Source organism: Ornithorhynchus anatinus, chromosome 11, assembly GCF_004115215.2.
Source record: "Ornithorhynchus anatinus isolate Pmale09 chromosome 11, mOrnAna1.pri.v4, whole genome shotgun sequence".
Classification (NCBI taxonomy): domain Eukaryota; kingdom Metazoa; phylum Chordata; class Mammalia; order Monotremata; family Ornithorhynchidae; genus Ornithorhynchus; species Ornithorhynchus anatinus.
This window is the reverse complement of record NC_041738.1, coordinates 25158862-25185878: the sequence shown is the minus strand read 5'-3', so window position 1 is coordinate 25185878 and position 27017 is coordinate 25158862. Positions and strand designations below refer to the sequence as shown.

General features: G+C 48.6%; 1 protein-coding gene across 2 annotated transcripts in view; it reads left to right on the top strand.

Moving 5' to 3' along the window:
* GPT2 (glutamic--pyruvic transaminase 2) overlaps nt 1–27017 on the top strand; it is a 54833-nt gene that overhangs the window by 16302 nt on the left and 11514 nt on the right. For both annotated transcript variants that reach the window (XM_029075850.2, XM_029075849.2), the window contains exons 2-7: nt 2432–2521; nt 5552–5660; nt 11735–11868; nt 15460–15703; nt 22202–22281; nt 26834–26970. In XM_029075850.2, coding sequence (XP_028931683.1) covers nt 2432–2521; nt 5552–5660; nt 11735–11868; nt 15460–15703; nt 22202–22281; nt 26834–26970 — 794 coding nt within the window. The remainder of the gene's footprint in view (nt 1–2431; nt 2522–5551; nt 5661–11734; nt 11869–15459; nt 15704–22201; nt 22282–26833; nt 26971–27017) is intronic.

The following is a 27017-nucleotide window of genomic DNA, read 5'->3' as shown; positions in this document are numbered from 1 at the left end:
GAGGTCAGAGAGAAGGCTGACACAGTAGTCTAGCCGGGATATAACGAGAGCCCGTAATAGTAAGGTAGCCGTTTGGGTGGAGAGGAAAGGGCGGATCTTGGCGATATTGTAGAGGTGAAACCGGCAGGTCTCGGTAACGGATAGGATGTGTGGGGTGAACGAGAGGGACGAGTTAAGGATGACACCGAGATTGCGGGCCTGCGGGACGGGAAGGATGGTCGTGCCATCCACGGTGATGGAGAAGTCTGGGAGCGGACCGGGCTTGGGAGGGAAGATGAGGAGCTCAGTCTTGCTCATGTTGAGTTTTAGGTGGCGGGCCGACATACAGGTGGAGACGTCCCGGAGGCAGGAGGAGATGCGAGCCCGAAGGGAGGGGGAGAGGACAGGGGCGGAGATGTAGATCTGCGTGTCATCTGCGTAGAGATGGTAGTCAAAGCCGTGAGAGCGGATGAGTTCACCGAGGGAGTGAGTGTAAATGGAGAACAGAAGAGGGCCAAGAACTGACCCTTGAGGAACTCCAACAGTTAAAGGATGGGAGGGGGAGGAGGCTCCAGCGTAGGAGACCGAGAATGATCGGCCAGAGAGGTAAGAGGAGAACCGGGAGAGGACAGAGTCCGTGAAGCCAAGGTGAGATAAGGTACGGAGGAGGAGGGGATGGTCAACAGTGTCAAAGGCAGCAGAGAGGTCAAGGAGGATCAGAATGGAGTAGGAGCCATTGGATTTGGCAAGAAGGAGGTCATGGGTGACCTTAGAGAGAGCAGTCTCGGTAGAGTGGAGGGGACGGAGCTCTCGTGGGAGATTTTATGGGTGCTGGAAAGAGTCAAGGGAATCTGGAGTGAAAAAGGGCCCGCTCTGCTGTGAGCAGCGAGAAACTTGGAGCAGAGGAGTGTGGTATCCCTTTCCCAACTGACCCCTGCCCTGTTGGAAAATGTCCCTGCTTCTGGTCTGGTGTGTGTCTATCGGCACGTTCCTCTGGCTTGGGCTGAGGAGGCCGTGTATAGGATTCTCATGGCGGAAAGGTAACTTTGCAGCCATCATTCCCCTGCAGCTTATTCAGATATGCTGCTCAGGGGGCCATTTTTTGGGGTGGGGGTTCACTGTTCAGGTACCCCTACGTTGGTGGTCCCTCTTATGAGTAGCTCCTGGGGAGCCAGGGCCCTGGTTGGAGAAACGCACAACGGTCAGATATAGCCTGTTCAATCCTACTGTGGTTTAGAGTACTCTTTCACTCGGGCGGGTAGCCAAGAAACGTCCCCAGAAACGGCTCCCTAAGAAACATTAAGCTGGAGAGTCGGAAGCGCCTTTATTCAAGCAGCGTAGCCCTGCCTGCAGGATAGCAGCTGATGATCAACTTGAAAAATTTCACCGGCAATTTAGTTCCCTTCCTCGGCCTTCTGAGGGTTTCATGGTTTGGGCCTAATATGCCCCCCTCCCACCAGCAACCACTGAACCTCTGCTGAGCCATGCTGATGCTACTGTGTGCTCTCCTCAGTGCTTAGTACAGTGCTCTGCACACAGTAAGCACTCAGTAAATATGACTGAATGAGTATTTGGCGAATGTAGGTAGAATTTCTCCTCAGCTAGTGGTTCCTCAGGAAGAACATACTTGATCTTGCTACCCAGTGTTAAGCATGTGACCTTATTTCCCTCCCTCTGATTTTGGCGAGCTGTTTATGTGAGCCCCACGAGGGACGGGGACTGTGGCCGACCTGATTAACTTGTATCTACTACAGGGCTTAGAAAAGTGCTTGACACATAGTAAGCGCTTAAAATGCCATAATAATAATTATACCCCAGATTTAGCCTCTTAGGCCTTTTCATGCCTATTTTTTTAACTTAAAATCAGCATCCACTGTTTTTCTTTGGCTTTGGGAGGAGAAGTTCAGATTTCTGGTAGTACCCTGTGTGTACTCTGCTGTTAGAGTAGTTTCTCTCTTAGAAAAGAAGACTGGCTGAGGTTTCCCAGCTGTTCAATCCTGAGAGGTAAAGTGTGAGCCTGAAGTGAATGTTGCCCAAGTGTGACTTTTCCCCAGGCTCTGTAGGGTGAGGGTTATAGGAAGTCTCTGATTCTTCCTCCTTTCCTCCCCACTTCCTTTTTATTGAGGTGAACAGTTCACGGGCACTGCTTTGTTCTTGGCTTGTTAATCTCCTTGCTGCCCCCCTATTGTCCTTTGCAGAAGGTTTATGGAGAAAAAGTAGCAAGCTGGAGAGGAATCAAAGCTCTTTTGAACTTTAAAAATGAATTCTCCTGGGTGCTTCCGGTCTCTCTACAAAGTCATCAAATACCATTTGAGGTCATTACGTTCTGTTGGAGAGAAACCTTTTCTAGGGACTGGTCTCTGCTGAACCAGATCACTTAGCCTGCTTGTCTTAAATTAGGGCACTTAGCAGTTCATATATAACCATCCCCATTTGTGTCCTCTCTCCTCAGGGCATTAAAAAACCTTTCACAGAAGTCATCAAAGCCAACATTGGAGATGCACATGCCATGGGACAGCAACCAATCACCTTCCTCCGTCAGGTAAGAGTTCAGGGATGGGATGTTTCGAGCAAGAAAGGTCAGTTGTCTCTGGGGAGGGAAGAGTTGGCCCACTAAACCCTCAGGAGGACTATTATCTTTTGCTTTACACTCCGCCTCCCATCTCTCACAGCAAGCTTCCACCTCAGTGAGCTTCTCCCCACACCACTTCCCCTCATTGGCTCTACCTATTTGCTCTCCTTGAACAGAAACTTTCCAAAACTTTATGTATTATATTTATAATAGAATGGATATTTTTTTTTCTGATGGATTTTGGAGCAGAAGACTTCCCCAAAGTCTGCAGATGAATTTTCAGTGACGATAAGGCCTGGACCGAGCCCAGCTGCTGCGAGAGGAGGGGAAAGCAGAGAGGGGGCTAGTGGTGAATGTGGAGGCAGTGAAAACCACAGGGGAAGCAGCCACCAAAGGGTAGCGACCTCCCTCAGGCAAGATGGGGCCTGCAGCAGTAAGATTGTCCAGTGAGAGCTGGCAAACACATCAGATAAGTACCCATGAAGGTTAAAAAGATAGAGGAGAAACAACAGGGAGATGGCAATATAAGAATGACTTTTGTGCAGTTATCTTGAATGGAGGGATTTCTACATGGGTTTTTCCTCACATTCTGCTTGTATACCCCAGAACAGCAGGATGTGAAAATTACTCAGATAAATATTGTTAGTAACCCAGAGATAAGTCAAGGTAGTGAATCACATTTGATGCAACCGGTGGAATGTGTCCGGGTCAACAGAAGAAGCTTGTGCAAAGAGCAGTAAATACTGTCCGAATTATTTTAGTCTTGTAAACAAATACCAAGAATCTAGCAATCCCCCGCATGTTTATTTCACCCTAAGCAGCCTGTCATCCTCCATGGGGAACATTGGGAATATAATGAATGAAAAGGCCATCCTGAAATTTTTGACTCACCTGGCATAAGTTGACATTCACTCTGGGCGCTTAGGGGAGTGGCAGAGTCTTGACACCGGAGCCCGGGGTGTCAGACCTTGCCCTTGGTCCTGAGGAACCAAGACTGAGGGTATTTCTGCCTGTGGAGGAGTCTCAGCAGAGCAGCTCACGAAGAGAGCGAGGGAGCACATGCCTATTTTTCAAGTCGCCGTAACACCCAGACAATATCCAGAGCAGAGCAGGGAAGCCACTTCTCTTGGGGAGTGGAGTAGGGGAAGGTAGAGGCTTGGGGAATAAGGAAGGAAAAAGAAGAAGGATGGGAAGGGAAAAGATCAGGATAGGAAAGAGAATGAGAGGCAGAAAAGAGGAATATGGCAGGTGGCAGTGAGGCATGGGAGTAGAACCAGAATAAGACTGGGTTAGTTTGGGGAAAATAGAACAAAAGATAAACAACCAAGGGGACATGGAAATTTTAAAGGGCAAAGGAAACTAAGATGGAAAAGATGAGAAGAGGCATCAGATGAGCAAGCAGCATCGTCTAGTGGATAGAGCATGGACCTGCAAGTCAGAGGACCTGGGTTCTAATCCCGGCTCTGCACCATGTCTGCTGTTTGATCTTGGGCAAGTCACTTGACTTCTCTGTGCCTCATTTCCCTTATCTGTAAAATGGGAATTAAGCCTATGAGCCCCATGTGGGCCGTGGACTGCGTCCAACCTGCGTCCAACATTGTATCTACTCCAGTGCTTAGTAGAGTGCCTGGCACATAGAAGGCCCTTAAATACTGAAAAAAAGAAACAGAGGGGAGGGGTGGACTCTCAGGGAGAGATTGGCTGGACGGAAGAAGGGGAGAGTCTAGATACTTGGGAAGAAAAGCAGGGCAGGAATGGAAGGCTGCGTTGGGGGGAGAGGAGCAGGATGGGGTTCAAAGGGTCCGTGGGTTCTCAGCACTTAGTGTGATCCCTAATTGGATGGTCCAGAAACTGCCCCTTCCCTAAGGCCTGGACCAAATGAGAGCACCTGAGTGCGCTTTTTTCCTATATTCTTTTATATTTATGTGCTTATTATCTGTCAAACACTGTTCTAAGCTCTGAGATAAATACAAGTGAATTAGGTTGGACACAATTCTTGTCCTGCATGGGTCTTACAGTCTGAGTAACAGGGAAAAACAGGAGAACCGAGACCGGGAGAAGTTAAGTGGCTTGCCCAAGCTCACACAGCGAGCATTTGGCAGAGTCCTCTGGCTCCCAGGCCCATGCTTTTTCCACTAGGCCATGCTGTCTCCCTGGAAAAAGCCCTTTCTGGGGAAGAGTCCCTCCCTTCTCCCAGCCAGAAGCAACTTCTGGTGGCCAATTGCTGGATCAGTTTGCCAAACACCCCCTCCACTTAGCTCAGCCTTGGGGTGTGGCAGATCATTGGAGAAGGATTTATCTAGAAAAACCAAGACTCTGCAGGAGGGAAAAAAGAGGTGGGTGGGGAAAAGTCAGAGGCCCCTTGTTTCTGGGTCCAGTGGGACTGAAAAAAATAATTTCAGAGATTATGTAAACTGCTTCACCCTCGCTCCCCTCCTGGAACACCCTCATCTGAACCTGCACATTGGCAGTGGGGGAGAATACAGGGCAGAGTCGAAAAACTGCCTCGGCTTTCTTTGCATCAGGCAAATCCTTCGCAAATGTTACTCCCCTCCCTGAGCTGTTTCCTCTTCTGGCTAATGGCGGAGGGCCGTGTGGAGGAAGGAGAATAATAATAATTGTGGTATTTGTTAAGCGCTTACTGTGTGCCCTGCACTGTACTAAGCGCTGGGGTGGATACAGGCAAATGGGGTTGGAATGCAGGTGTGGCTTGGGGCTGGGGTGGAGGGCGGGGGTGAGGGTCGCAGCGGGGGGGACAATGGAGAGGTGGGAGAACATCCCTCCTGGAACTTATGTCCGTTCCCAACGTCCACACCACTCCTTTCGCCAACCGAGCACCTGCCTCAGGGGTGACTGGGCAGAACGAATGCCCAGCAATTGCCCTTTTGCCCATTTTCTTCCCCAAAGTGACTAGTTGAGGCTTTGTGAAATCGAGCTCAGAATGTCCAGGGGTGGCTCTGGGGCCCAGAGCCACAGGTGTCTCTTCCCTTCGGAGTCTAGGTGGTGGCTCTCTGCACGTACCCAAACCTGCTGGACAGCCCGAACTTCCCAGAAGACACCAAAAATCGAGCACGGCGGATCTTGCAGGGCTGCGGCGGAAACAGCTTGGGTAAGGCGCCTGCGTGGCTCGGCCTTATTGGGGATTACTTGACAATTGTGGGTGCAAACTGGGCATGTGCCCTTGGTCCTGGGCACCCCCTGGCCCTAGGAGGAAGAGAGACTGCAGGCTAAGGGGTCCTGAGTATTACTGACCACTCATCCCAAACATGTCTCCTCACTTTTGTCATCACAAATAGCCCACGCCAGGAGCTAATAATTGGCCAGTGGCTTCCAAACAGAGGAGATCTGACCTTCCATATTGTGTTGGCTGTTATATTGTCTTCTCCCAAGTGCTTAGTATTCATTCATTCAATAGTATTTATTGAGCGCTTACTATGTGCAGAGCACTGTACTAAGCGCTTGGGATGAACAAGTCGGCAACAGATAGAGACAGTCCCTGCCATTTGACGGGCTTACGGTCTAATCGGGGGAGATGGACAGACAAGAACAATGGCAATAAATAGAGTCGAGGGGAAGAACATCTCGTAAAAACAATGGCAACTAAATAGAATCAAGGCGATGTACAATTCATTAACAAAGTAAATAGGGTAATGAAAGTATATACAGTTGAGCGGGCGAGTACAGTGCTGTGGGGATGGGAAGGGAGAGGTGGAGGAGCAGAGGGAAAAGGGGAAAAAGGGGGTTTAGCTGCAGAGAGGTAAAGGGGGGGTGCCAGAGGGAGTAGAGGGAGAAGAGGAGCTCAGTCTGGGAAGGCCTCTTGGAGGAGGTGAGTTTTAAGTAGGGTTTTGAAGAGGAGAAGAGAATCAGTTTGGCGGAGGTGAGGAGGGAGGGCGTTCCAGGACCGTGGGAGGACGTGGCCCGGGGGTCGACGGCGGGATGGGCGAGACCGAGGGAGGGTGAGGAGGTGGGCGGCGGAGGAGCAGAGCGTGCGGGGTGGGCGGTAGAAAGAGAGAAGGGAGGAGAGGTAGGAAGGGGCAAGGTGATGGAGAGCCTCGAAGCCTAGAGTGAGGAGTTTCTGTTTGGAGCGGAGGTCGATAGGCAACCACTGGAGTTGTTTAAGAAGGGGAGTGACAGGCCCAGATCGTTTCTGCGGGAAGATGAGCCGGGCAGCGGAGTGAAGAATAGACCGGAGTGGGGCGAGAGAGGAGGAAGGGAGGTCAGAGAGAAGGCTGACACAGTAGTCTAGCCGGGATATAACGAGAGCCCGTAACAGTAAGGTAGCCGTTTGGGTGGAGAGGAAGGGACGGATCTTGGTGATATTGTAAAGGTGAAACTGTCAGGTCTTGGTAACGGATAGGATGTGTGGGGTGCTTTGCACACAGTAAGTGCTCAGTAAATACGATTACAACAACAGCTTAGGGAACACTTGTATGTCAGACTCACAGGGTCTTTGAAGGAGTCCTGTGATTGTGGAGAATTGCCAGCCACCAGAATGCATACATGCAGTCACACACACTCATCATCATCATTATCATTAATGGTATTTATTGAGCACTTATTGGGTGCCGAACACTGTACTAAGCGCTAGGAGAGCACAGTACAACGGAGTTGGTTAGACACATTCCCTGCCCAACCATGGACTCACAATCTAGGCAGGGAGACAGATGTTAATATAATGTATAATATAATATTTATAGATATGTACATAAGTGCTGTGGGGCGATTGTGATTGCTAGAGGTATTACTGAAGTGACAGTCATTAGCATGCTTTAGAAGGTTAATGTCCTGAAGACCGGGTCTCCTTTTAGGATTTGGTCTTTTTTCTGGCTTCACCTTTCCAACCTTTCTTTCCCTTTGCGGGGTTAGGTGGTACTCTGCTGGCTGATTGATTCTTCAACCAGGAATGGTTGGCCCAAAGCCTGTTCTCTGAGGCAAGTAGGTGGGGTGAGACACACTGACTCTACAGAAGAATGGGAATCTGGTTCAGGAAATTGTTGAAGCAGAGATGGTATCTTGCTTCCTGTTTTCTCCCAGAGAGGCAGATAGATGTCTTGGGGCCTGTTTGCTCTTTTATTTATTGATCCTGGCTGAATCCAAGGAGGAGGAGGAGGAGGCCACCCCTCTCCCCTCCCCTTTTGGATCCAGCTGGCGGCTGAATTCTGGAACCTCTGCAACATCATTTGAACTCAACCCCATAGCCTGCAGAGAGGACCGACCTCTTGTTTCAGAGTAAGGTTAAGGGTAACTTCCTCAGGAAAGTGAAACTGCACTATTGCAGGCCTCCGGCACCTCTGTGTGCTGCTGACTCCCTGCTTAAACTTGAGTCAGGAGCCTGTTTCCCCTGTGTAAAGTCACACCCTGCTTCCCGTGGTTAGGAAATGATTTTGCTTTCTATTGTTCCTCTGGCCTCCCTCTCATCTCCCCCTCCTAGCTCTTTTTTATACTTTCCTCCTACCCCCAGAGTCTGTAATCTTGTGAGATCCGTGCTGACCTTGTGTACTGTATTGGTGTCCAAGCCACAGGGTAAAGGAGAATTTTGTGCTGCTTTGAGGCTCTGGGAGTGAGAAAGTGGAATGCATTATTTCTCTTTCTTTCTCCCTTTCTTTCTCTCTTTCTTTCTCCCTCTGCCTCCTTCACTCCCAAGTTTCCTAAAGGTCAGATTGTCCTGTGGGAGTTGACAATTTCCCAGGGAGGGTTAGAGATACCTGTAACCTCGGCCCTACAAAATACTTTCTTCTTTTATTTCAATTGCAATTCAGTCATATTTATTGAACGATTACTGTGAGCAAAACACTGAACTAAGCACTTGGGAGAGTACAATACAACAATAGGCAGACACATTCCCTGCAGACAATGAGGTTACAGTCTAGTCTACAGTCTAGAATTACAAATATTCTTATCCCTGTACCTACCTGTTTTTTGTTTGTTTTGATGTTTTAATGGTAATTGTTTAGATGCTTACTATGTGCCGGTCAATGAACTAAGCATTCAGGTAGAAACAAGCTAATCAGGTAGGACACAGTCCCTCTCCCACGTAAGGGCTACCAGTCTTTACCCCCATTTTACAGATGAGGGAACTGAGGCACAGAGAAGTGAAGTAACTTGCCCAAGGTTGCACACCAGACAAGTGTGGAGCTGAGATTAGAACCTTCTGAATCCCATGCCTGTGTTCTATCCACTAGGCCACCCTGCTTCTCCATTCTGGGGGAGACTCAATTATCTGAGAGCTTGGAGATATGCTACTTATTCCTGTGCTCCTTGCATTCTGAGCCTTGCAGGATGTAGGCTGTCTCCCCGAAGGATGGGTGGGTGAGTGGTTGAGAATACAGGTACCGCTTTGTGGCCTTGGCAGGAAGGGGTGAAGTGGACTGAAGACTCATCCTGTGGAGACCCCCAAACTGGACACAGGTACCTCCAAAAACCTTGCAAACATTTGGCCAGAGCTTCACAGACCAGCCCTGAATGCGGGCAGAGCCCCACCCCCGACCCCTGTGGACTGGACAAAGAGCTGGTGACTGATGTTATTTCTTCTGGGGGCACAGAACCCCTCCCCATAAACTCTGGCCTGAGGGAAAGCCCAAGACTGAAGAGAGAGATTGTGTAAGACTAGAATGTAGATTAGGGGCTATTCGTGCTAACACATGAAGCCACCGATCCCTTACCTGCAGAACAAAAACCTGAGATTGCAGATGGGCAGTTACAAAGGGTGTGTGCATATCAAAGCCAGTGGGTGTAATAATAATAATAATAATTAATAATTAACTGTGGTATTTGTTAAGCATTTACTATATGCCAGGCACTGTACTAAGCGCTGGGGTAGGTGCAAGGTAATTAGGTTGGATACAGTCCCTGTCCCACATGGGGCTCATAGTCTTAATCCCCATTTTCCAGATGAAGTAACTGAGGCCCAGAGAAGTGCAGTGACTTGGCCAAGGTCACTGCAGACAAATGGTGGGGCTAGGATTAGAACCCAGCTCCTTCTGACCCCCAGACCAGTGCTCTAACCACTAAGCAATGCTGCTAATAATAAGAACTGTTGTATTTAAGTGCTTACTATGTGCCTTGCACTGTATAAAGCACTGGGGTAGATGCAAGATAATAATTGTGGTTCTTGTTAAACGCTTACGTTGTCCTAAGCGCTGGGGTAGATGAAAGTTAAGTTAGACACAGTCCCTGTCCCAGATGGAGTTTACACTCATAATCCCCATTTTACAGATGAGGTAACTGAGGCACAGAGAAGTTAAGTGACGTACCCAAGGTCACACAGAAAAGTGGCTGAGCCGGGATTAGAACCCACATTCTTCTGACTCCCAGGCCCATGCTCTGTCCACTAAACCATTTTCAAGTCCCACAAGGGGCTCATGGCCTAAGGAGGAGGGAAAACAAATACTGAATCCCCATTTTGTAGGTGAGGGAACTGAGGTGCAGAGAAGTGAAGTGACTTTCAAGGTCACCCAGCAAGTATGTCACAGAGCCAGGATCCACGTGGCAAGCTGAGGTGGGCTCCTTGGTTTAATGCTCTCACTCTCTTGCTGCTTTAACTTGACCTCTTGCTCTGGTTTAGTGCTCTTATTCGGATGTGCCTTGCCTCCTCCTCTGGTTGCCCACCTGAGGGGGACATCCACACGGTAAGCCTGCTTCTGTAGGCGCGAGGCCCACTAGCCGGCCGAGAATCCTTTCCGTAACCCTTCTGGGACTAACTGCCGACCGAGTCTGAGCGTTGGAGAACCACACCGTGGGTGAGGAATCTTCCCCCGGGAAGCGAGTAGGGATCGGGGCAGTCTGCTATGAGCCTGGATTGGCCTGCTTCTAACCTGTAGCTGTTCGTTAGTGAAGGAACTTGAATTCCAGGCACCTGCTTTCCAGGTCAGAGAGGGGGAAATCTATTCTGTAAGCTTCTGGATAGCCCTTTCCCCAAGCTGAAGGACTACTGATTTTTCTTCCTGGTCAAGGGAGCCAGTTGGTTATTTCTGGATAGCTTTGCCCCCATCTGTCCACCTGTCCACCTTTTTTTTCATGGTATTCATTAAGCACTTACTTTGTGCCAGCCACTATACTAAGTGCTGGAGTAGATAGTGTGTAATCAGGTTGGACACAGTCCCTGTCCCATATGGGACTCCTAGTCTCCCCATTTTACAGATGAGGTAACTGAGGTCTAGAGCAGTTAAGGGACTTGCCCAAGGTCGCACAATAGTCAAGTGACGGAGCCAGAATTAGGATCCATGACCTTGTTTCTCCCAGGCCAGTTCTGTAGTCTCATGCAGGATTTGGACTGTGTCCGACCTGATTAGCTTGTATCTACCCCAGCACTTAAGCACAGTACCTTGGCACATAGCACGTAACAAAACGTCATTTAAATCAATTCCTAAAAATTGACAAGATAATTTTGTCTGCTGTTTAAGTAACGTGTAAATATGTCAGTTGGTTAAGGAACTTTCTGATTAGTATGATGTGTTCCATCTCTCCACCTGCAATCCCCAGGGAGAGATGCAGTCAGGGGGTTGGGGAGAAACCAACGGGGTATCCCCCCTGACCCATCAGCTCTCTGCAGTTGTGCCTTTCTGTGGTTCTGAGATGGGCTTATGGGGCGAGACCTTTTCTCCATACATTCAGCTCTCTCACCCTAAGCCCTCCTTTTTTCTTCTCCCACTCCTTTCTGCATTACTCTTATTTGCTCTCTTTATTTATCCCCCTCTCCCACCCCTAAAGCCCTTACGTATATATCTGTAATTCATTTATTTATATTAATGTCTGTCTCCCCTGCACCCCATACTGTAAGCTCGTTGTGGAATAGAGACTGTGTCCATTTACTGTTGTATTATACTTTTCCAATAGCTAAGTATAGTGCTCTGCACCCAATAAGTGCTCAATAAGTACGACTGACTGACTGACAGTTTCTATCCCACATCTCCTTCCTAGGCTTCCTTGGGCCTGCTCTTTCTGATTTCTTCAGCTCCCTCCTGATGTCGCACAGATCCTCCAAGTAATAATTATGAACATCTCACATATGGAGTTCTTTGTGATAAAATCAGGTCATCGGCCAGATGCTAAGAATAGTCTCCACTGGTGATGGCTTAATTAATCACTGTGATTAACTGCCTCCCTTGCCAGTAAGAGAACTAGGGTGGCTGCCGGCACTCATCGTGTGACGTGAGCCCACGGGGTGTCCATTTTGTCTTCCAGGGTCTTACAGCGCCAGCCAGGGTGTCCATTGCATCCGCGAAGATGTCGCTTCTTATATCGAGAGGAGAGATGGAGGGGTCCCCGCTGATCCCGACAACATTTACCTGACCACTGGAGCTAGCGACGGCATCGCTGTAGGTGCTTTTTATTCAAGTGGTATCTGTTAGCGCTTACTTTGTGCCAGGCACTGTTTTAAGCAGTGGAGTAGATACAAGATAATCAAGTTGGGCACAGTCGCTGTCCCACGTAAGGCTCACAGTCATAATCCCCCTTTTACAGGCACAGAGAAGGTGACTTGCCCAGGGTCATACAGCAGAAAAATGGAGCCAGGATTAGAACCCAGGTCCTCAGACTCCCACGCCTGTGCTCTTTCCACTAGACTACACGGTCCTTTTTTTTTTTTGGTATGGTATTTGCTAAACGCTTACTAAGTGCCAGGCACCATTCTAAGCGCTGGGTTAGATACAAGGTAATCAGGTTTGACACAGTCCCTGTCCCACATGGGGCTCACATTCTTAATCCCCGTTTTACCAGTGAGGCACGGAGAAATGAATTGACTTGCCCAAGGGCACACGGCAGACAAATGGCGGAGGCAGGATTAGATCCCAGGCCCATGCTCTATCCATTAGGCCATGCTTGTTCTTTGTGCGTTTGTGCTTTTGGGGAGCGAAAGGGTTAGCCCTGTCTCCCCTCCTGCCAGGGCCTGTGCTGGAACAGGCTGGCATGTGGTGGATTATCTCTTTGCTGGTGGGAATCTAGCCAGGGCCTGTGCTAAAATAGTATCTAAATGGGGCATGTTTAAACCTTCACCAGCAGGGAGCTGGTCAACCTTCTCCAAAGCTGAGACACTCACACTGTCCCCTGACTGGGCCACATTCTAGAGTCTCCAGCCTGCACCGGCAAAAGACACTTACTGGTCACGAGAGTGTTGACCAAGACTTGGCTTGGTCCTAGCTAGGATGGGTTCTAAGGACATATCGCTGGCCCTTCTATAGCTCAGGGCTCACCCATGCTCAGAAGCCCCTCTGATGTGAACTGTAATTCCCAGCAGCCCCAATGTGTCTGATTACTTGGCATTCTTAAACTTATCGCTTGGCAAATCCACGCATGGAAGTCCTCTCCCATCTCTCAGAAGCGGTCAGGTTTGGCCTATTCAAAGATGCATTTAGGTTGGGGGGGGCGACCCCAGTACCTGACCCCAGAATTTCAGCCTGTGCCCTTCCCCAAGATCCTGACCGTCCCTTGATTCTGTGCCCCCTGAGGCTCAAGCCTCCTTCTCCTCCAGTAGCACCCATCATCTCTGAGGTGAGACATGATGGGTGAAAAGTTACACTCGGTATTTGAGCATCTTGCCTGGATTTGTTTCCAAAATGTGTACCTGCGGGAGAATTTTGTATCTAAAGAAAGAACGGATCACTTTGTTCTGAAAGCCACCCAATGCCCTTCGATTTGCCATTGACTAAAAGTAAATGTATTATTTTTATTATTAATAATAATAACGATAACGATATTTGTTAATTGCTTACTATGTGCCAGGCACCGTACTAAGCGCTGGGGTGGATACAAGCAAATCAGGTTGGACACAGTCCCTGCCCCACTTAGGGCTCATAGCTTCAATCCCCATTTTCTAGATGAGGTAACTGAGGCCCAGAGAAGTGAAGTGATTTGCCCAAGGTCACACAGGAGACACGTGGCAGAGCCGGGATCAGAACCCATGACCTTCTGACTCCCAGGCCATTGCAGTGTCTACCACATCTCGCTGCCTGTTTGGCCTTCCAGCCCTTGGATTTTATCTGGGGGGTCAACTCATCCGTCCCCTTGCTTCCATGCTGGAGGAGATGGCATCTCATCAACATGCCCTGTATCCAAATTTTCCAGGCACCTTCTGCCCTTACCAGTTGGATAATGCGTTTGCTAAATTGCCCTCTGGTGGCCCGTGAGGGGACTATCAGGCATGAATTTGTTGCAGTTCTTCCCTTTTTTTCTAAAATGATATTTAATTCATTCATTCAATCATATTTATTGAGCACTTACTGTGTGCAGAGCACTGTACTAAGCACTTAGAAAGTACAATCGGCAGCAGAGACAATCCCTTCCCAATTTTGCGGGGGGCAAACTGGTACCCAAAGTGTTCGGAGCCAAACCCGTAAGGCAAAGACTGTGGGGGCAAACCTCCAAGGCAAAGGCTGTGGGGCCCAAACTGGAACCAGAAGCGTTCAGGGACAAACATGCAAGGCCAAGTCTGCGGGGCCCAAACTAGAACCAAAAGCATAGAACCAAAACCAAAACCAAAATTGACGGGCTCACAGTCTAGAAGGGGGGAGACAGGCAACAAAACAAGGAGACAGGCATGAATATAAATAAATAGAATACACATACACATCATTTATAAGATGAATAGAAAAATATGTACATATATACACAAGTGCTGTGGGGCCGAGAGTGGGGGAGAGCAGAGGGAAGGAGTAGGGGCGATGGGGAGGAGGAGCAGAGGAAAAGGGGGGCTCAGTCTGGGAAGGCCTCCTGGAGGAGGTGAGCTCTCAGTGGGGTTTTGAAGGGGGGAAGTGTGCTAGTTTGGCAGATGGGACAAGGGAAGGCGTTCCAGGCCAGAGGCCGGACGTGGGTCAGGGTTCAACGGCGGGACAGGTGATGTTTACTATGTGTCAGGCCATGAACTAAGATCTGGGATAGATTCAAGTTAATGAGGTTGGACACAGTCCCTGTCCCATCTAGGGTTCACAGTATTACTCCCCATTTTACAAATGAGGTAACTGAGGCACAGAGAAGTTAAGGGAATTGCCCAGGGTCACACAGCAGATAAGCATCAGTGCCGGGATTAGTCATCAACTTGGTCTCTGTTCTCTTCCTGAAGAGGAAAGAATAAATGAAAAAGGATCCCTCTTTCCCTTTGGGGTGTATGACAGGAGAGGATCTCCTTTCTCTGGATTCCTCTCAGGTGTGGGAAATGATATTACCTTGGAATACGAAAGATGGTGGTTTATGCTACTGATCGAGCCCTAGGAGGAGCATAATCTAGTGGAAAGAGCACGGACCTGAAAGTTTGAGACCAAGGGTTCTAATCCCGGCTCTGCCATTTGTCTGCTGTGTGACCTTGGGTAATTCAGTTAACTTTTTTTGCCTCAACTACCTCACCTGTAAAATGAGGATGAAACTCCCTTTCTACCTCCTATGTCAACTCTGAGCCCCATGTGGGAGGGACAAGGACTGTATCTGAACTTATTATCTTGTATCTACCCCAGCATTTAGTACAGTCCGTGGCACATAATAAGCACTTAATATATGCCACAGTTGTTATTAGAAGGTGCTGGGTGAATACTTGTTGATTGACCAAGGCTTGGGTTTTATTTTTCATGTTCACCTCCCCGCAAAAAGGGTAAGGAATCAGCATGGCGTAGTGGATAGAGCCCGGGGCTGGGAGTCAGAAAGACCTGGATTCTAATCCTGACTCCATCACTTGTCTGCTGTGTGACCTTGGGCACGTCACTTAACTTCCCTGTTCCAAAGCTACCTCATCTGTCAAATGGGGCGGAAGACTGTGAGCCCCATGTGTGAAATGGATTGTGTCCATCCTGATGAGCTAATGTCTACTCCAATGCTTGGTATAGTGCTTGGCATATAGTAAGCACTTAACAAATACCATTAAAAAAAAAAAAGGAATGGCAAGGGATTCTGTGTGGTATCTGATCGCCCTCCTGTTTTTGCAGACCATCCTCAAGATCCTCGTCTCGGGTGGGGGGAAGTCCCGGACTGGAGTGATGATTCCCATACCCCAGTACCCCCTCTACTCAGCCGTCATCTCGGAGCTGGATGCCGTCCAGGTGAACTATTACCTGGACGAAGAGAACTGCTGGGCCCTGGATGTGAACGAACTCCGGCGGGCTGTGAACGAAGCCAAGGAATATTGTAACCCGAAGGTCCTTTGCATCATCAACCCGGGAAATCCCACAGGTCTGTGCTCCCCTTATAACCTCCCATTTCTTTATTTAAAGTCGGTCAGAAATTCTTTACCCCTTCTCTCTTTTTATGACATTTGCTTACTTTGTACCTGGCACTGTGCTAAGCGCTGGAGTGGATACAAGCAAATGGGGTTGGGCACAGTCCCTGCCCTACATGGGACTCACGATCTCAATCCCCATTTTGCAGTTGAGGTAACTGAGGCACATAAAAGTAAAGTGACTTGCCCAAGTTCATCAGCAGACAAGTGGCGGAGCCGGAATTAGAACCAATGACCTTCTGACTCCCAGGCCCGTGCTCCATCCACTACATCAAGATTCAAGCTAATCCGGTCGGACACAGTCCGTGTCCCACTTGGGGCTCATAGTCTCTATCCCATTTTTCAGATGAGGTAACTGAGGCACAGAGAAGTGAAGTGACTTGCCCAGAGTCATATAGCAGGCAAGTGGTAGAGCAGGGATTAGAACCCAAGTCCTTCTGATTCCCAGACCCATGGGCTGCCCAGTAGGTTTTTAAAATTTCAATCAGTCAGTGAGTCTGTAGTATTTATTGGGCCCCTGTTGAGTGCTAGGCACCGTGCCAAGAACTGGGGAGACGGCACCATTTGCAAGGCAAGATTAGTTCATATGACGCCGTCAAAGACTATACATGTTTAACATGTTAGAGACAAAGGATGAGAAAACTCAAGACTGGGTATTTTTAGATGCCAAATTGTGATATGTAAGGCTGATTTTTATTTTTCTTCTATTTCCATTAGTTTGTAAGTTCTTTGAGGGTCAGAAATATGTGTTTGGTTTACTTCCCAAACAGTGTTCTACACTCAGTCCCTCAATAAATACCACTGATTGATTCTACAGATTTGAGAAGAGTGTCAATCCTCTGATCAGATAGAACGTATTGCCTCTGTTAAACCTCCTTTGTCTATGTCATTTATATCTTGCTGTTTTTCTAAGCCAGTGTTCATGTGCTCATGTGGGTTTATTTGTGCTTGTATGATTGGGTATCTAAGAACTTGGACTTCTGCTTTTGGAAGTGAGTATGTGGGGACTTGGATTTGTGGGACTGTGTGTGTTTTCCATTCATTCGGTCGTATTTATTGAGCATTTACTGTGTGCAGAGCACTGTACTAAGCACTTGGGGTACAATACAACAGTAGAAAGAGACATTCCTTGCCCACAGTGAGCTTACAGTCTAGAATGGGGGAGGCTGACATTAATATAAAGTGAAATTACAGATGTGTACTGAAGTGCCATGGGGTTGGAAGGGAGGAAGAACAAAGGGAACGAGTGAGGGCGACGCAGAAGGGAGTGGGAGAAGAGGAAAGAGGAGCTTAGGGAAAGCCTCTTAGAGATGTGCCTTCAATAAGACTTTGAAGGGGTGCAGAGTAATTGCCTCTTGGATCTGAGGAGGAAGGGTGATCCAGGCCAGAGGCAGGATGAGGGGTCGGCAGCGAGATAGACGAGATCGAGGCATGGCATTTGGTGGTGTCCAAGACCACTTACCTTAATGAGAAGTGTCACTTGAGACACTCAGCTTTCCGGAAGTTGAAAGCGCCCCACTGATTTTGCACAATTTTTTTTTTTCCCCCCAACTGCCTATTTTGAGTATTTCCATCCTGCTGACTCCGCATTTACTTTATTCCTCTTGAAATCAACAGAACAAGGGCTGCTCTCTCTCTTCCTTTGTTGCGCTAAAATGAGTGTTCTGCCAAAAAAGCCTCCTGTTTGATTGTGGAATCTGTTCCTCGGTAGAACAGGGTGCAGCTTCAATCACCAGAAAGCTGCCTTTTGAATTCCTGATGGTGGAAATTTGATGCAGCTGGTTTTCAACTCTCTGATTACTTTAATAATCATTTTGTTCATAGACAGTTCCCAGAGAGAAAGGCGGTCGGGGGGTGAGGGGTGGCAGGGAGAGGGAGGTCTTTGGGCTTTGATGCCTCAGAAAAATAGCTTTCGAAACCATTAGACACAACCCCTCAGAACCAGGGATGCCCATTATATTCGGTCATCGGTGCCAGGCGCACATGCCCAGCAAGCAACAGTTACCTGATTTTGTCGAAGAGGCCTTCTTCGGTTCAAAGACGATGCTGCTGAAGGGGAGACTGTAGTCATAAGCCCGAGAGAATGCCTTGTGCGTACCGTGATGGCGCCCTGCTGTTCGGATGAGCATCGGCCGGACCTCGGTAGTTAGGCCGGGGACAAGCCTGCACCACCAGCGAGATCTATATACTTGAGCTGTTTCTGCCATAGTGGTGGTGACTTGCACCGAACCGTCCGCACTCTCGCCCGGTCCTCTTGGCCCAACTGCACACATCGCAAGGGAGCCAGTGAGGGGAACAGGTGTGGTCTCAGAACAGGGCAGTCACACAGGCCCAGCAGGCAGCAGTTATCTGATTATGTTGAAGAGTTGTTCTTCGGTTCAAAGACGATGCTGCCAACGGGGAGACTGTATTTGTGAGCGAGAGTGTCAGAGAGAACATGCCATGCCTCACAGCATTCAGTAGCCATCAAATTTCAACAGCAGAGGCACCCTAAGAACCTCTCACCTATTTGGTAAGCCCTCCCTGAGTATGATTCTCAGCTTAATGAGAGTTACAGATCTTTTCCACTTTCTAGCAAAGCCTGTGGGAAAGCAAAAAAGCTAAAAATCTGTCTATGTATATTGTGTTATTACTGCTTTCACTATTTCAGCATTGGGTCAGGGTAGACGGTTAGAATTCTCTGCAGCTCTGCAAGCTGGACCTTCTCTGACCTGACCTAGGGGCATCAGGAGCTGGTTTTTTTGTGTGTGGTTGTTTTTTGGTTGAGGGGAGAAGGGGGTTGATGATATTTAAGCACTAATGCCAGGCACTGTACTAAGTGTTCAGGTAGTTATTAATGATGTGTATATATCTATAATTCTATGTATTTACTTTGATGACATTGATGCCTGTTTACTTATTTTGATGTCTGTCTCCCCGCTTCTAGACTGTGAGCCCGTTGTAAGCAGGGACGGTCTCTATTTGATGCTGAATTATATTTTCCAAGAGCTCAGTACAGTACTTTGCACACAATAAGCGCTCAATAAATACTATTGAATGAAAGAATACAAGCTAAACAGTTCGGACACAATCCTTGTCTCACATGGAGCTCAAGGTCTTAATCGCCATTTTATGGATGAGGTAACTGAGGCACAGAGAATTATGATCTGCTCAAGGTCCCACAACAGACGGTTGGGATGGGAAGGGTACCCAGCTGGGTTTCTCCCAGCCCTGGCTTCTGCCACCTGGGCCCCAGGTTCTAGGGGCCCATGTATGCTAAAACACACTCCATGTGTCCCGGGATCAGTAATGTGGCTCCAGGGGTGGGGGGGGCGGAGAGAGGGCAAAGGCCAGCCTGAAGGTCAGTTGGATTCGGATCAATGGCTTGCCCTGTGCAGGCCCTTCTAACCCGTGCCACAAAATGTAACTCTCCACTCAAGGGAGAGGGAACAGAAGTAGTGTTTGTTCTCTGCGGACCGAGTTTAGTCAGTCGACTGGTGATTCTCCAAGAGAATGGAACCCGGGGACAGAGTGGAACAGGGAAATCTGAAGGTAACAAAAGCCCTCCTCTCCGATAGTAAAAGCAATATCCTCCTCCAGAATCCAGGCAGGGAGCAGAAATGACTGGTTGGGTTTCATCTCCGTATGGTTCCCCTGCCCACCCTTGGGATGGGGGTGCTAACAAGCCATAAAAAAATCCCTAAAATAAGGAACAAGTAGGAGGGCATGAGTTAGTTATGGCATTTTTTTAAATGCTTACTATGAGCTAATTCCTGGGGTAGACACATGCTAATCAGATTGGACGTAGTCCCTGTGCTACACGGGGCCCACGATCTGCGTGGAGGAGGACAGACACACAAAAAAAGAGAAATAAATCACAAGCAACAAAATTGCAGATGATGGAAGCCTGTAGAAAATGCCAGACTGAAACTTTGAGGGCAAAGATAGGAAGCGGAATGGCTTTGGAAGGAAACGTCCTGATGGTCCCTTCAGCTCTAGGAGGGAGATGTCAAGGTTCGGGAATAATCCTCAAATTTATGGGATTTGATAAATGCTTACTATGTGCCAGGCACTGTATTAAGCATTGGAATAGATACAACCCGGTCAGATTGGACATAGTCCACGTCCCGCATGGGGTTCACAGTCTTAGTTCCCATTTAACAGATGAGGATACTGAGGCACAGAAAAGGTAATGGACTTGCCCAAAGTCACACAGCAGGTACGTGGCAGAGCCAGGATTAGAACTCAGTTCTTTCTGACTCCCAGGCCCGGACTCTATTCAGTAGGCCATGCTGCTTTCCTGCCAGAATCCCAAATTTAAAACTCCCCTGCTTCAGAGTGAGGGTCTGAACCCGGAGAGCTGGGAGAATTTTTGGCTCTGGTGGCAACATCGGGCAAGGAATTTATAATTTCCATAACCAGATCAGTGGTTGACCAAATATATTGCCAAAGCAGAAGCTCTTGTTAATTAGTCCTTTTGCTAAGTTTCTCTTTTTTTTAAAGCACCCTCCCACCGAAAAATCTTGGACCATGTTTCCTATGGCTTTCAAAGTAGAGATAAACTACGGGCTGAAAACTTTTTGATCAGGTGGCCCATATTGGGGGTGGCAGGGGAGAGAGAGAAGAACATCATGGCGTAGTGATGAGGGCACGGGCCTGGGAGGCAGAAGGACCCAAGTTCTAATCCTGGCTCTGCCAATTGCTTGCCCCAGGGTCCTCAAATGTAAACTGGCGATACCTGTTCCCCTCCTATAGGAAGCAGCATAGCATAGTGGATAGAGGATGGACCTGGGAGTCAGAAGGCCATGGGTTCTAATCCTGGCTCCACCTCATGCCTGCTGTGTGACCTTGGGCAAGTCATTTCACTTCTGTGGATCTCAGTAACCTTATCTCTAAAATGGGGATCGAGACTGTGAGCCCCACATGGGACCGGGACTCGTCCAACCCGATTTGCTTGGATCCACCCCACCGCTTCGTAAGTACCTAGTACATAGTAGATGTTTAACAAATACCATAATTGTTATTATTATTATTACTTGGGCTGTTTGCCCCATGCAGGACAGGGATTGTGTCAGACCTAATTAACTAGTACCTACCCCAGTGCTTAGAACAGTATTTGATGCTTAGTAAGAGAGAGAGAGACAATATGAATATATAGAAATGAGAACTTGTCTTCAGTCTTCTTTGGGTTTTGAAATCCCATGTCTATGGCTGGATTTTTGTTTGATACTAAGGCTTTGGGAAGGGCCTCCTTAGCTTGCTGGTATCTCTTGAAAGCTATCTGTTACCCCTGTTATCTCTACCTGCCTGAGGTGAACTCTGCCTGTTCTTTGTTCCATGTTCAGGGGATTGCATAGAGTTTACAGCCTGTTTTTCTTCTCCCCGTTTAATATTCTCATCTGATCAGGAGGTCACCGGAGCCTTGACTTCCAGACCCAAGTCTATATTTTGCCATTCCTTCAGACCACCCAACCATAGACTTCTCAGCTCCTAGAAGACACAGGGCTCCTTCCTTGAGAAATAGCCCCGCATTCCTGGGGCGACCACTACCCTGTCAGGGAAAATCAAAAAGCTCTCAATAATAATTATGGTATTTGTTAAGCACTATGTGCCAAGCATGTCTGGTTTCTCATCTCGGCTCTGCCACTAGCCTGCTGTGTGACCTTAGGCAAGTCACTTAACTTCTTGGTGCCTTAGTTACCTCATCTGTAAAATGGGGGTTAAGACTGGGAGTCCGGTGTGGGACAAGGACTGTGTCCTACCTGATTAATTGGTATCTACCGCAGTGCTTAGTACGGTGTCTGGCATATAAGAAGCATTTAAATACCATAAAAAAAGTTGCTGTTCCAATAAGAATTTCCTGTCTATCCTTCATGTTCACACTTAATAATGTTGGTATTTGTTAAGCGCTTACTATGTGCCGAGCACTGTTCTAAGCGCTGGGGTAGACATAGGGGAATTAGGTTGTCCCACGTGGGGCTCAGAGTCTTAATCCCCATTTTACAGATGAGGGAACTGAGGCACAGAGAAGTTAAGTGACTTGCCCACAGTCACACAGCCGACAAGTGGCAGAGCTGGGATTCGAACTCATGAGCCCTGACTCCAAAGCCCGTGCTCTTTCCACTGAACCACGCTGCTTCTCACTTTGATCCCAGCTCTGCCACTTGTCAGTTGTGTGACTGTGGGCAAGTCGCTTAACTTCTCTGTGCCTCAGTTACCTCATCTGTAAAATGGGGATTAACTGTGAGCCTCATGTGGGACAACCTGATCACCTTGTATCCTCCCTAGCGCTTAGAACAGTGCTCTGCACATGGTAAGCGCTTAACAAATACCAACATTATTATTATTATTACCTCTGGGTTTGGGAAAGATGGTAGGCCTTGCTGATTACCAGTACAAACTGGCTCTTGGGCCAGCTTGACCTTCCGTGTAGCTCTGATTATTGGTTCTGCTTGTTTTGGGGACTTTTCCAGGTCAGGTGCAAAGCAGGAAGTGCATCGAAGACGTGATCCACTTTGCTTGGGAAGAGAAACTTTTCCTTTTGGCCGATGAGGTAGGAAGACCTTTGTGGCGAGGGGGGAGGGAGTCCCCGGGGAGGCTGCTCCGGGGTCTGGTCTTTGCCATGCTGGCAGAGGGCTGCGGGTGTGGGGGGGCCAGAGCCAGGGAGGCCAGGAGACTGGGGGTTCTTGCCCCAGCCCCTCTCATCCATTCATTCACTGAATAATGGGGAGCGTCCTTGGGATTCATTGAAGTGGGGATGAGAAAGGCAGTTGGCCTAGACTTGGGTCAGCCTGTATGGAAGCAGCGTGGCTCAGTGGAAAGAGCATGGGCTTGGGAGTCAGAGGTCATGGGTTCTTTTCCCAGCTCTGCCGCTTGTCAGCTGTGTGACTGTGGGCAAGTCACTTCACTTCGCTGGGCCTCAGTTCCCTCGTCTGTAAAATGGGGATTAAGACTGTGAGCCTCGCGTGGGACAACCTGATTACCCTGTGTCTACCCCAGCGCTTAGAACAGTGCTCTGCACATAGTAAGTGCATAACAAATACCAACATTATTATTATCATTATTTTTATGAGTGACCTGAAACCCTGTCTGGGTTAGGGTCCCTTTAATGTCTCCTCCAGGCCATGTAACAGTAGTTTCGAGTGAGTGAGTCGTGCAAGTTCTGGTGGGCTCACTTGCGTCCCACCCATGCATGACCCCCTACCCTCTGAGCCCCCTCACTGGGCCTGATCAGGAGTTTGTGAGAAGCAGCATAGCCTAGTGGCAAGAACATGGGCTAATAATAATAATAATAATGTTGGTATTTGTTAAGCGCTTACTATGTGCAGAGCACTGTTCTAAGCGCTGGGGTAAACACAGGGGAATCAGGTTGTCCCACGTGGGGCTCACAGGCTTAATCCCCATTTTACAGATGAGGGAACTGAGGCACAGAGAAGTGAAGTGACTTGCCCAAAGTCACACAGCTGACAAGCGGCAGAGCTGGGATTCGAACTCATGAGCCCTGACTCCAAAGCCCGTGCTCTTTCCACTGCGCCACGGGCTAGGGAGTCATAGGATGTGGGTTCTAATCCTGGCTCCACCACTTGTCTTGGGCAAATTGCTTAACTTCTCTGGGCCTCAGATAACCTAATCTGGAAAATGGGGTTTAAGGCTGTGAGCCCATGTGAGACAGGGACTGCGTCCAACCTGATTACCTTGTATCTATCATTATTATTATTATTATTATTATTATTATTAAGCTGTGCCAAGTCATGCCCAGTCATGCCAGACAATGCCAGATCTTTCCAACCTTTGCATTTTGGCCCCTGTAGCAGCACTCTGGAACAAAATCCCGTTCTCCCTTCCGAGTTTGAACAGTGCTGTAGTGCAATTAAGGAGGATACCTGGAAGGGCTTTGAGCTCTTTAGAAGGGATTAAACTCTCAGATGATTTATCGTTCTTGGCATTTGGCCCGTTTCCCCATTTGCCAGATGGGAAAAATTAAGGTTCAGCATGCACAGATCAATCAGTCAATCGTATGTATTGAGCACTGACTGTGCAGAAGGCTGTACTAAGTGCTTGGGAGAGTACAGCGCAGCAAAATTAGTGGACACATTCTAGAGGATGAAGAGAACTCAGGGCACATGTGTTAAAGTAACAAGCCATCGGCCTTTTAGGGATTAAAAAGGAAAAAAAAAGAATCACCATCACCAGCTAAGTATGTTCTGCATAACTAAAACTCCCTAGGTTCTGCATGTGAATCCCGAAAATAGCCGCTCATTGCTTCCTGGACTGTCCTTCAGAGTCAGTAACTAAATAATTACTGATTGCAAGGCTACACAGAAGATCCTTTGTTTTCCCCTCAAATTCACTTTTACCAGAAATTCCAGGATCCTTGGGGGCAGAGAATATGTCTACCAACACTGCTGTCTTGTACTCTCCCAAGTGTTTAGTACAGTGCCCTCCACACAGTAAGTTCTCAAAAAATGCAATCGATTGATTTTTCCGTTTGTTTTAATTTAAAGAAAATAAATTTGAAGATTTTTTCACCTGAATGCTGGAATGAAAATCAGAAGGCCACCAGATTGTTTTTTTTGGGAAATCTGGGAATTCTGGGTAAAATCGATTCTGACTCCCACGTAATAATAATAACAGTAATTATGGTGTTCGTTAAGTGCTTGCTATGTGCCAGGCAGTGAACCAGGCGCTGGGGTAGATACTTCATTCATTCAATAGTATTTATTGAGTGCTTACTATGTGCAGAGCACTGTACTAAGCGCTTGGAATGGACAAATCGGCAACAGATAGAGACAGTCCCTGCCCTTTGATGGGCTTACAGTCTAATCGGGGGGATACAAGCATATCAGGTTGGTCAAGGTCACTGTCCCACTCACAGTCTCAATGCCATTTTACAGATGAGGTAACTGAGGCCCAGAGAAGTAAAGTGACTTGCCCAAGATCACACAGCAGGATTACAATCCATGACCTTCTAACTTCCAGGCCCGTGCCCTATCCACTAGACCACTCTGCTTTCCCCCATCCCCCTTGGTGGCCCAAACCTCATCCTGCAGAGGGAGAACAGCAGCCTTGCCTGCTGGAGAGAAGGAACCTGGGGGTCTCCAGCACTGCAGCCCACTGGCAGTGGCATTGCAGGAACTGGGCAGAGCTGCATCACTGCATCCCGGGACCCTGGGATTGAGGCCTGGGCAGAGGTGGGTGTTAGGGGCGTGGGTAGAGTCAATACTGTTGGTGATAATTATGGCATTTATTCATTCACTCATTCGAATCTATCGAGCATTTAACTGTGTGTGGACCACTGTACTAAGCGCTTGGAAGAGTAATAATAATAATAATGTTGGTATTTGTTAAGCGCTTACTATGTGCCGAGCACTGTTCTAAGCGCTGGGGTAGACACAGGGGAATCAGGTTGTCCCATGTGGGGCTCACAGTCTTAATCCCCATTTTACAGATGAGGGAACTGAGGCCCAGAGAAGTTAAGTGACTTGCTCACAGTCACACAGCTGACAAGTGGCAGATCTGGGATTCGAACTCATGAGCCCTGACTCCAAAGCCCGTGCTCTTTCCAATGAGCCACGCTGCTTCCACAGCGTACAATAGAACAATAAACAACACATTTTTCCCTGCCCCAAATAATTTCTTGAACCCTAACGCCAAGCGCTGGGATAGGTACAAGGTAATCAGAGCGCATCTCTGACCCACAATCTAAGAGGGAGAGAGAGCAGGAATTTTATCCCCGTTTCAAAGGGAACTGAGAGGGTCAGCAGCAGGTCAGCAGCAGAATGGGAACTAAACTCTTGAGTCTCTTCAGTCAATCAGTGGTATTTGTTGAACACTTACTGTGTGCAGAGCATTCATTCATTGTCATGTTTATTGATTGCTTTCTGAGTGCAGAGCATTGTACTAAGTGCTCAGGAGAGTACAACAATAAATGGACACATTCCCCGCCCATGATGTGCTTTCAGCTTAGAACACTGCATTAAGTACTTGGGAAGAGTATAATAGAGTTGGTAAATCCATTCCCTGCCCACAACGAGCTTACAGTCTAGAGCACTGTACTAGACAGTTGGGAAAGGATAATATAACAGAGTTGGTAGACACGTTTCCTGCCCACAATGAGCTTACAGTCCAGAGGGCTTCTGGATTCCCAGATCCATCATCTGCCTTCCCTGAAGCCATTTGTAGCATAAGAACCAAGCAGGAAGGGTGAGGAGGGTGGGATGCCCACCGGGGCCATACGTGCTGTAGCCGGGGGCCCCGGAATTAAGGAGGACGGGAGATCATTCAGTCGTATTTCTTCAGTGCTTATGTGTGCAGAGCTCTGTACTAAGCACTTGGGAGAGTACAGTACAACAATAAACACATTCCCTGCCCTCACCGAGCTTATAGTCTAGAGTTGGGAGACAGACGTTAATATAAAGTACAGATGTATACATAAGTGCTGTGGGGCTGGGAGCGGGGATGAACGAAGGGATCGAGTCAGGGCGACGCAGAAGGGAGTGGGAGAAGAGAAAAGGGGGGCTTAGGGAAGGCCTCTTGGAGGAGACGGGCCTTCAGAAAAGAGTTCGAAGGAGGGGAGAGTCATTGTCTGGCGGATCTGAGGAGGGAGGGCTTTCCAGGCCAGAGGCAGGATGTGGGCAAGGGGTCGGCGGCAAGGTAGACAAGATGGAGGCACACCCCTCCCCACGTTGAAAACCACCTGCAAGTGCGAGCGGAGGGAGCACGCTTCCTCCCTGCTCCAGTTGAGGGAACGGAGGCGCGGACAGGCCGGGACAGGATCTGTTATGCACACAGTTACCTGTGCCGTGGTGCCCCTCCCATCCTCTCCCCTCCCTCTTTCTGCCCCGGGGGCTAGGGCACAGGATGGGGGGGGGGGCGGGCACGAGGGAGCCCGGGACCCTCACCTCACCTCACCTCAGTCTCGCCCGCTCTCGCGTTTCCTGGGATAGGCCTCCCCGGGCTGAGGAAGCGAGGGAGCACGAAGGGCCGAAGGAGCGGCAGAACCGGGTACTTGAGAAGGCCTCGGTCTCGCCGGAGCCGAGATTGAATAATGGTCTTCCCTCCTCCACCCCCCTCACCCCCTTTCTTTCTTTTGCCGGTCCGCTTAGGTGTACCAAGATAACGTGTACTCAGAGGACTGCCAGTTTTATTCGTTCAAAAAGGTGCTGTACGAAATGGGGCCCGAGTACTACAGCAATGTGGAGCTGGCTTCTTTCCACTCAACCTCCAAAGGATACATGGGCGAGTATGTCTGCCTGCATCCCCCTGGGAATCTTGCCTCCTCCTTAGCTC